We start from the raw sequence: 10,318 nt of genomic DNA, 5'->3' as shown, positions 1-10,318 counted from the left end.
GCTCTGCATTCACAAACAAGCTTTTCCCTTTTACTGCTATGCATCCAACGAACTGGACCCTCTTCAGCACAAACGAATCTACCCCATCCCCAACATTAATATAAACCCCTCCTCCACACCCACCTTTCCCTGTATTCTCATTCACCATTGCCTCACACTCCCTCATCCTCACCCCCTTGCTCACATCACTCGTATTCCCCATCTCAAATGTGCCTCCTCTCTCCAATTCCACCCACACTCCTCCCCCATTTCCTCCACAGCTCTTGCATTTGTCAAATGATATGTTGTTCAGCGATAGCTCCTCTCCGCTCTTCACATTCACTTCAAGCACTGCACCATCCCCAATTGTCCGAGTAATCGAATGAAACTCAACTGCTTCAACAGATATCTCTGTTGGTGATGAAAATGATATCAATTGCTTTGAGCTCCTGAAATTCATGAATCCGACAAAGCGGAAAGTCGCCAAACCCTGTTCCACAACAATCATCGATTTGGTAAATGGGACCGAATCCTCCTCTTTTGAGCGCACCTCGCAATCGCTCAGCTCCATTTTTCCATTTCCACTCATCGCAGCAACTGACGAGCCAGGGTCTGACTCTGAACTTGAGTGGACAATTTTGAAATGTTCAATCGCCAACGATCCTGTTGTCACTTCAAACAGCGCCTTCCCATTGCCTGTTCCACAAGAGGTTAGCGTTGATGTTTCCATATTCCCTCCATTCAAATTAACATTCATGTCAAGCACAGGAAGACAATCATGTGAATATGCCCCCTCACTCACAATCAGCCACTGACCATCCTTTCTCTGAAACACTCCTTTTCCGATCGACTGACAAGGAATCACTTCGCATCCACAACCACTCCGACTGTCATCCCCAAGCACCGATGAAACATGCACAAAAAGATTCTCAATAGGTGGATTTGGAAGCCATTCGGTGTGATTTATTCCTCCAATCATCACCCGAACTGATTGTGTGCTCAATGAAAATGAGGACACAAATGATTCCTTCACCACTTTGTTGATATAATAAGAGCCATTCCACGATCCTATATCACATCCCCCGTCCTTCATTTTAACTGTGTTGTTATCAAATATACAGAAATATATGTAAACAATTCCTGCTGAAGAACCTTCTTCTAGCCACACAAACGATAAAGTTCCACAATAATTGTCGGAAATACATGAGGAAAATTTGCATTCAGAAAAAATTGCTGTGTTATTTCCAACAAATACTCCAGCATCAGCACCATAATTACTTGCAGTGCATTCTCGAACAAGGTTGTTATTGAATATCGAATTATTCGAAACAAAATTCAGAAAGACGCCAGAGTAATGCATGCTACTGCTTCCAATAATGATGCAACTTTGAACGAATTTATCTCCTTTTGTCTCGATATTCAGAGCACCGCCTGCATATTTTGATGAACAATTTGTGTAATTACATCCTCTGGACTTGTGATAGCCATTTCCTTCATGGTGTACTGCTCCGCCATACAGACTTCTATCAATATTCGAACTGATATTTCTAAATACACAGCTGTCAATTATTAATGTTGCTGTTTTCTCTGCATATATAGCCAAACATGGTTCGATTTTGCTTGTCATATCAGAAAAAACGATAGACGAAGCAACAACATCTCCAGACGAATAAGAGTTTCTTGATCCATTCACCGGTGTGTGTGTTATCGTGCAACGCTCAAATGATGAATTCTTCATTTTCAATGTTTCTTCTGTGGGAACAATCACTGCTCCATATTGCGGATTGTCGCATCCAACGAATTCACTGTTCTCAACTTCGCATTTCACCCATTTCATCTGGCTTTGGGGCAACGTAACTTTTCTTTTTTGTTTCATACATTGAGACACATTAATGAAACAGCATTCATGAATGTTGACATTCCCTGCCAAGCCCTGGACCAAGCATGATGAAGAAGAAGCAATGCTTATCTGCCTCAGTGTGCTCTTTACAAAAGACACTTTAATAGTGCTTTCATCTCCATCTTGTTCATTGGCCACAAATGATTGGATTGGTCGAGACAGGCCAGTTGGTAAAGCACTTATACTTTCAAAATAGATTTCTCCTCCTCTGGCCACAAACGCTGACACTTCTGATTGCGAGTTAAAATCGATCAAGACGGACTTAATTTTTAGAACCGAATTTCCAATCAACTCAACCATCCCATTCAAAGTTTTCTGCACAAATAGCACACAGCACGCTTCCAATGTCGAGTTGAGCACCACAAAATGCGAATTCAAAGTACTGCATTCAATCAGCCCTTCACATATAAAACAGTCAATCATTTCGTTGAATCCATTCTTCTGGTTTGCCTTTTTACCAATTTCTTGATTTTTGTTTCCACCATCATCTTTTCCTCTCTGTTTCCGATAATTCGAATATTCAGGCTTGCAATTATTTTTGATTTCAGTGTATCTGCCTTTTTCTTTTGATGAATCTGTAATCAACTCGCCTTTTAATAATAAATCCTCATTTTCTTTTGAAACAATTTCTGCATCAATTTCACGTACAAACAGCACAGCAATAGCAAATAAAAACAAATGATATCTGCTGGGCATCATAATTTCTTAGAACAACCAAGAAACAATGAAAAAACGAAAATCAAATAAAAATAGAGGATCTGCTCAGCCATAATAGCATTCATTCAAACCATTATAATATTCGGCGACATTTTTCTCAAAAATCGTAATTCGCAGATAAATCGATAATGCCGAGGATAACGAGGTTAACTTATGGCTGATGGGAATACGCTCTTCAATTTCTATGAATCTTTGTTTTGCACTGGAGTCAAAAGTTTCTCAAATTCGCATGAAAGGTGCTTTGAACATAACAATTCTGCTATCGATTGGATAATGCTTTTGACGAAGATGATGGAGTGGATGATCTCGAAAGAAAATGAAGGCAATCTAATAATCAGAAGGGTTAAAGGATTTTAGATGTTGCCCGTCTTCCAATTGTGCTTGATTATTTGAGCTGGCGATTTCTCGCTCATTTGCAAGCAAAAGTGGCATGTGCTTCAATTGTCTCTTTAAAATGTTTCAATCTTATGTTTTGCTCTGAAGCGAAGCCAGACCAGAATTCAGGTGGAAATCATGCTTTTTTTGAGAACAAAGCATTTTTTTAGGCATAAAGGGCACAAGTGACTTTATTTTTTTTTTGGAATGCTAAATTTATGACATGCTGCACAAAATCATTGGAGCAGAAATGTTTGGTGCAATGTTCAGAAAGGAGAGCCTTTGAACGCGAGCAGAGGCTTCAAAGAACCAAATCTGTTGAATGAAGTTTTTATTTGCAAAGTGCATAGTAACCAATAGAGCTTGGATGGAAAATGATAATTGGATATCTGCTATGGGAGAATTTTGACTAAAAAAGAGAACGCAAGCTGCAAGCGGAACATTTATCAGGGTTTTTGATTTTTTTGCAATTTTTTTCCTAATGTTGTGTTGTTATTGTATATTTGCTCTATTTTGAATAATGTTAAAATTATTTTTGCAAAAACCTAAAATATTTAAAAATGAATTAGAAAAATGAATTCTGCAAAAGATGTTATAATTGGAGCATTAAATAATAGCTGGTAGAGGGTAACAATACACCACAATCAAAAACCTATTTATTATAGCAGATAATTACTTGTTATTCATTTACAAAAAAGAATTATAATATGTAACCTCCGGGTTTGTGAGAAATAAAATTTTTAAATTTTGGGAAAATATCCACTTTATATGGGATGGATCATATTTGATCGCATTGATGTCTCACATTCCGGATTGCAAATCAAATATTTTTCAAAAAACAAAACTGTTCCAAGATAATGAAGCAACGTGGAATTGGTTAATGAGATTTATGCCATTTGCAGTGAACAGAAGATGCCCTAAGTGCAGGAAAAATTTCTCCATAGAATCTCGAGATAATTGCAGAAATTACAGGTGCTACAGATGCGGAAAATACTGCTCACTGTTAGGATTGACTCCTTTGAAAAATTCAAAAATACCAATAGAGAAAATTATGATGATATTTTTATGTTTCTGGATCAACATAGAAATATATCAGTGCAGCTTATTGACTGATGTTTCAAGACAAACTGTTGGCGGCTTTTATTCAATTGGAAGAGCATGCATGGCTGATTACGGTTCAACATCTTTCGAAAAGCTTGGTGGCCCGGGAATAATTATTGAAATAGATGAAGCAATTCTTCGAAAAAGAAAATTTCGAAAAGGAAGGAGAAAGAAACAGATATGGTTATTTGGAATGATAGAAAGAAAACATGATGGAAAGAAAGGGAAATGTTTGATTGTGAGAGTGAAAAACAGAAAAAAAGAGACATTAATACCGATTATCGAAAATAACACGATTCCAGGATCAACTATTTACTCAGACGAGTGGAAAGCCTACAGCTCATTGTCATCTTTAGGTTATGATCATCACACTGTTTGTCACAAATACAATTTCGTGGATCCAGAAAGTGGCATTTGCACAAATTTGATTGAAAGCACTTGGTCAAGCTTTCGAAAATCTCTTCCTAGAAATGGAATTAAAGAAAAATACATTGATGACTTTGTGACTAGCTTTGTTGGAAAAAGATCAGAAACACTTGAATTTGAAGATTTCATTCAAAAATTACTCGTTTATAAGCCCTTAAATGTTGAAAAAGAAATTGATGAATCCGAAAAAGATGAAACCGAAGAATCTGATGAAAGTGATGTACCAGTTTTAAATGAAAATGATGAAGAAACTGAAGATGAATCTGATTCTTTAGGAGCGGGCGATGGAGCAGATGCATCCGAGTTTGAATTGCGATAAATTTATTTTTTTCATTCACATTTTGACCCAAAATAATATATTTTCTATGAAAATTCATTTTTGTTTTTCTTCAAAACCCGGAGTTGGAAGTTACCGAAAATGTTATAAAACAACGAATATCAACATGTGGAACACAATTAAAATGAATTTGGGTTGTGGTGTATTGTTACCTTCTGCCTAATAGCTAATTATAAAAATAGCAAAACAATGAATTGCAAGATGAAAATTATTCTTCATTCAGCCCATATTTTTATTTTATGATAAATGTTTCCAATATTCATCCAAATAGTTGGAAGGATCAAGTGCTTTTTTCAGGAGAATGTTTTTATCTTCATTATCTAAAAGTGGCAGATAGAAATAAATTTTCTAAGTTTGCATTTTTGAATATTATTTTTATATTGTTTGCTTTTGTTTTATTATTTAAAAAAGGCTTATAGAAAGTTTTGGCGGTGGAATTTATGATACCTTCAACAAAGCCATTACGGCAATTGTTTGTGATTTGGATAATTGCAACCATCCTGAAGTATAGACTCTTTTTTAAGTGATAAATAATATTTTTTAGAATGCCTCTCTTCCTGTGATCTATTCAAGTTGGATATTAGATTCTATTTATCATAAACAAAAGCAACCATTTGAAGCTGAAAATTCTTCAAATTCAAAAAGCTTGTCTTCTCTTATTTGTAAATCAACATCGCACGAGACTCTTAAAAATCAGTGTAATTTCACATATTTGAAAGCTTCTCCATATGATGCAGATGACCTTATGCAACCTGCTAAATATTTTAATTTTATCAAAGAATCACAGTTCGTGTATGTGGAATACTTGAAGCATCCTGCCTTATTCAAAATGAGACCTGCCAAAGTCATTGACATCAAAGATACAGAAAGCTATCGTTCAATAGACTTTTCTGCCTTAAGATCAAAGAAAAAGAAGAAGAGACAAGAAAGGATTTTTGTAAATTCTGATCGTTCTCAATCAAACGTTGCTATTGAGAAAGAAGAGGAAAAAAAGAAAGAGAAGCAGCAATCAGAACGGTTATTTGATGAACAGCGATCAGTAAATTCATTAGGCAACATTCCGTTTCAGTTAATCAGAGCATTTGGGCCTTTATTGACAATTGAAGATGTAAACGAGATTAAAAAGGAAGAGTTAGAGGCAAAAAGAAGAGAAGAGGATCAAGTTTTGCTGATAGAGCGCTGGAAGAAAGAAGCTGAAAGTGAAAATAGAAAAAAAAATGACATTTCTTCGATTCAGATGATTACTGAAAACGCAGAAGATAAACAAGTCAGCTTTGAAAATGAAAAAAAAGGAGCAGATGAATGTGAAAAGCAACATGAGCTATTCAAAAAAGAAGACAATGAAGAAAAAGAAGAAAAAACAACATCTGTGGGAAAGGCGCATTTTACTGCAAGATGGCAAGGATTGAAAAAGAAATTGATTTCTATCAGGAAAAAGTACAATTCTATGCAGCGACAAGAGCAGCTTCAGGAAAAAAAGGATGGTCAAGCAGACACGTTGAATCAAGCACAGATTCCGTTTGAACAACCAAAAATTGCTGTCAGTCGCGAATTGCCAGTGGCAGCTGAAAAATCATTCGTTCAGCAATACTTTCTGAATTCGCGGCTGAGCCACATGTCGCAGTGGAAGATACAGCTGACAAGTTTCACAGAAAGACAGATTGTTGAAAAGCGAATGAAGAGAAGAGAATTAATGCTGAATTCGAAAAAGGTGGATGACAAAGATCGTGTGGAAGGAGCAGAAGAAGGAAAATGTGAGAAAGAAGAAAGGTTAATAGAAGGCACAAAGGCTGCGTATGAAATGCTTTTGAAAGAAATAAAGCTTCATTTTATTGCACATATTGATATGGTATGATTTATAAAACAGTTAACATCATCATTTAACATTCCTGTTATTCATTTATTGAAACCAATAATTAACTACAATTTTTATTTCAGGTTTGTTCTGTTCATTTAAAAAACTTTTTTACAGAAAATAACATATAAAATGTTTCTTTTCGAACTTAGGATTGCTTTTTTGCTTCTGTTTCTTGTCGATCCGATCCATCCCTTTCGTCCAAGCCTGTTGTTGTGTGCCACTCAAAAGGAGATAATTCTGTTTGTTTATATTTCTTTCTTTTTTTTAAAAAAAAATTCAAAATAATCTTTCTTTCTTTCTTTCTTTCTTTCTTCTTCAAACAAATGAAAAATATTGTTCTAATTAAATAATTCGATTTTCAAATGAATCAAGTCCTCAACAGCTGACGTCTCCTCCTCCAACTACGCCGCTCGAGCATACGGCATTTACAACGGGATGTGGCTTCAGAGTGCGAAAGAGCTGTGCCCGTCCTTGATTGTTGTTCCGTACAAGTTCAACGAATACCAGCAGGCAGCAGAGGAGATATGTGAGACACTTGCAGAATATTCTGACAGAATATGCGTGCTCAGCTGCGACGAGTCGGCGGTGGAGCTGACGGAGATGGTGCTGATGAGAACGGCTAGGCAGATTGCAACGAGGGAAATGAAGAAAAGGGATGATGAGGAAAAGGATGGAAAGGTTGATAAGGAACAAATGAAGGGGGTGAGTGATGCAAGTGAAGAGAACCCAGAACAAAGGAATGATGAACTTCAACAGAAGACGAATGAAATCGATCTAAAATGTGTTATTGAAGCAAACGAAAGCGATGAAGATCGCTATGCTAAAAGAATCGAAGCTGTTTCGTCAATAAATGACTGCTTAGGAGGAGCAGATAATAGAAGCAGCACAACTGAACAAGCTGTTAGAAAGGATAAAGAACAAATGCAGCCAGAATTATTTCCATCAAAAGTCCATTCAACCTCAGAGTATGAAGAATATATTTCCTTGGCATACAATCAGTTCGGACGTGTTGTGAGGGAGATGCGTGATGCTATTTTTGAGAGGACGAAGTGTGCTGCCAGTGCCGGAATGGGAAATAATCCCCTTCTCGCTCGTCTGGCGACGTTCAAAGCGAAGCCCAATGGACAGTTCTTCATCACAGAGACGAACATGAGGGAGGTCATTGGACCGATGCCTGTGGAGGTATTTTTTACTGATTCTTTTGTCAATTTTTTATCACAAATGTTAAAATATATCTTTTTTTTATACAAAATTTTATTTCTCATTTTAATAATTAATAATAAATAAATTTTATATTGTTTTATTTAGAAACTGCCTGGAGTTGGATATCGCACCAAACGCAGACTGCACAAAGAACTGGATGTTCACACAATTGGCGAACTTAGCAGCATTCAAGAAGCAACATTAGTGAAACTTTTTGGAGCAAAGATTGGTGTGTGTTATTTGTTGGATGTATTTATGTTGCTGTTTTCATTCAAAAAATTATAATTTTTTCTTTTTTAATCACAATCATTTCATGTTTGCAATTCTTTTTTGATATTATTCGTATTTATAACATATTTCATAAAATATCTCTCAATTCCAACAGGAAGGACGCTTTCTGAGAGAAGCAGAGGAATCGACAGAAGAGATCTTTTCTCACATTCACCACAGACATCATTGAATTTCACTGGAAAGTCTAAAGACACTCCAAAATCGCCAAGTCAAAGAAAAGAAATTGGCAATAAACAAGAAAATGAGAAAGATAGATCTGTCAATGAAGCCACAGCAGAAGACAACATGTATGTGGAAGGAGAAATTGAAGAGGAGATGGATGGAATAGAAGAAGGAGAAGAAGAAGGCGCGAAGCTTTCAAGTGCTGGAATGAAAGAGGGAGATAGCAATGTTTTGTTGAAGGAGTTAAAAAGCAAATGGCAGAGGCTGCCAAAGACGGTGTCTGCAGGGATCAGCTGGGGAGTAAGATTGACATCTGAAGAGGAAACGGTGCAGTTTATCACAAACTTGGTGGAGGTTTGTTTTTCGATCTTTCTTTCTTTCTTTTTCTTTTTATTATCTTTATTTTTCATTCTTTTTTCTATTGTAAATAAAACAAATAATATTATTTCTTGTGATTTAACATCATTTTCATTGTTATGCTTTCAAAATAAATTTTTTATTTTGCGCTTTCATTCCTCAGGAAACATCTCGTCGTATTCTGTCAGCTGCAGATGAAGTGCTTGAGATCGATAGCAAAACAAACGACTTCCGCCAATCTCTTTCTCTTTTCCTCAGCTACAAAATACCCCATCCGTGTGTTGGTGTCATCACCCTCCACGCAATGAAGACTGTTGATACCTCTTACGTCCCTCCTGCTTCTGCTTCTGCTTCTTCCTCCTCCTCCTCCTCCTCTTCTTCTTCTTCTTCTTTCTCCTCTCTCTCCACTTCATCCCGCTACTCCCTCTTTGCCCCCACGAGCAAGTACCTCGGCCACGGTGCAGTGACCTCACAGACAAAGCAAATGAAACTGAACGAAGTGAGCTGTGCAGACATTGCCACACTTTCTGCTGCTGCTGTCTCTTTGTTCAAAACAATGAACATCCAGCCACTGCACCTCAGAGGCGCATCTGTACAGTTCGGAAAGCTGAAAGTGGCTTTGGTATGTGTTGATTGGAAGATGTAGTGAATATATCAGATTTTCTCTTAAATAAGGCATTTTTTTTTTTAACATTAATTTTTCTTTCTATTTGAATGGTTAAAACTTTTTTAATGTATTTTATGAATGTATTTGTTTCACTGTGTTTTATTTTTGATTAAATATTCAAATAAATATTTTGTTTTTATCTTTTGTTTTTACAGCCTCCTCGTCAGTTGTCCATGACTCTGGGTTCATCGTTACCTTCTTCAATTTCTTCTTCTTCTTCTTCCTCTTCCTCTTCTTTTTCTTCTTCAGCATCATCGACATCAACGTCAACAAACATTATTCAATCTTCAGCCAGACCTGAACGAAAGCAATTTTCAGTTAAAAAAATCGGAACTGCTTTATCTTTGCTTGGGAAAAGAAAGAGAAAGAAGAAAAAGAAGAAGTTTTCACTCAAAATTCCGCAAAAAACCGATAATTCTGAGCTTCCAAAGCAACAAGAAGAAAACGTCAGTACAAAAACAGAAAAATTGGTTGTTTTTGAAGACGAATCTTTATTAGACGTGGAAAATGGGATTGTTAGTCTTTTGAAGTATGAGTGTTTCCTTTTTATTTTTTATGAATTTATGATTTTATTTGATTATTACTCATATTATGCATATTTCTTACATGAATAAATTTTTGTTGAAAAAGATCAACATCAAATCCAACAACATTAGATGTTCAACTTCTTTGGCTTCTTTTAGTCGCACAATTGCAGCAACAGAAAATAGGACAGTTTGGAGTTTCTATTCGAATGATACATCGGATTACGGCAGAAATGGAAGAGTCAAATGAATGGAAAAAGTGTTGTGAAGCATTGATGCAAAGGCTAAATCTTCTTTTCTCACGCAATCATTTGGATGGAGACGCAATTCTTTCATATTTTTTATAAAAGTTTTTTTATTTTTTGTTTATGTGTTTTATAAGAAGAGAAAATTTTTTTTGAAAAAAATTAATAAAAATATT

At 36.0% G+C, this 10,318-nt stretch overlaps 2 protein-coding genes across 2 annotated transcripts; both read left to right on the top strand.

Annotated features, from left to right (window-relative positions):
* Positions 1-4,265: 4,265 nt before the first annotated feature.
* MONOS_13533 (putative Uncharacterized transposase-like protein) lies at positions 4,266-4,817 on the top strand (the record flags this gene model as incomplete). Its single annotated transcript, XM_067866244.1, has 1 exon — positions 4,266-4,817. The coding sequence occupies one exon, from the start codon at positions 4,266-4,268 to the stop codon at positions 4,815-4,817; it is 552 nt and encodes a 183-aa protein (XP_067719317.1).
* Positions 4,818-5,064: 247 nt separating this feature from the next.
* MONOS_13534 (putative DNA repair protein REV1) lies at positions 5,065-10,304 on the top strand. The gene is made up of 10 exons (XM_067866245.1): positions 5,065-5,187; positions 5,247-5,340; positions 5,380-6,684; positions 6,843-6,932; positions 7,066-7,875; positions 8,002-8,125; positions 8,282-8,703; positions 8,870-9,328; positions 9,529-9,902; positions 10,004-10,304. The coding sequence occupies exons 1-10, from the start codon at positions 5,075-5,077 to the stop codon at positions 10,242-10,244; spliced, it is 4,032 nt and encodes a 1,343-aa protein (XP_067719316.1). The 5' UTR covers positions 5,065-5,074; the 3' UTR covers positions 10,245-10,304.
* Positions 10,305-10,318: the final 14 nt, after the last annotated feature.

This window comes from Monocercomonoides exilis (genome assembly GCF_001643675.1).
Source record: "Monocercomonoides exilis strain PA203 chromosome Unknown scaffold64-419423, whole genome shotgun sequence".
Lineage (NCBI taxonomy): Eukaryota > Preaxostyla > Oxymonadida > Polymastigidae > Monocercomonoides > Monocercomonoides exilis.
This window is presented reverse-complemented; position numbering and strand designations above follow the sequence as displayed.

Coding starts and splice junctions, on each gene's coding strand:
- MONOS_13534 (XM_067866245.1), top strand. CDS start 5,075: ATGATAAATGTTTCCAATATTCATCCAAATAGTTGGAAGGATCAAGTG. Junction 8,126..8,281: donor ACTTTTTGGAGCAAAGATTG/GTGTGTGTTATT, acceptor CAATTCCAACAG/GAAGGACGCTTTCTGAGAGA. Junction 9,329..9,528: donor GAAAGCTGAAAGTGGCTTTG/GTATGTGTTGAT, acceptor TTGTTTTTACAG/CCTCCTCGTCAGTTGTCCAT.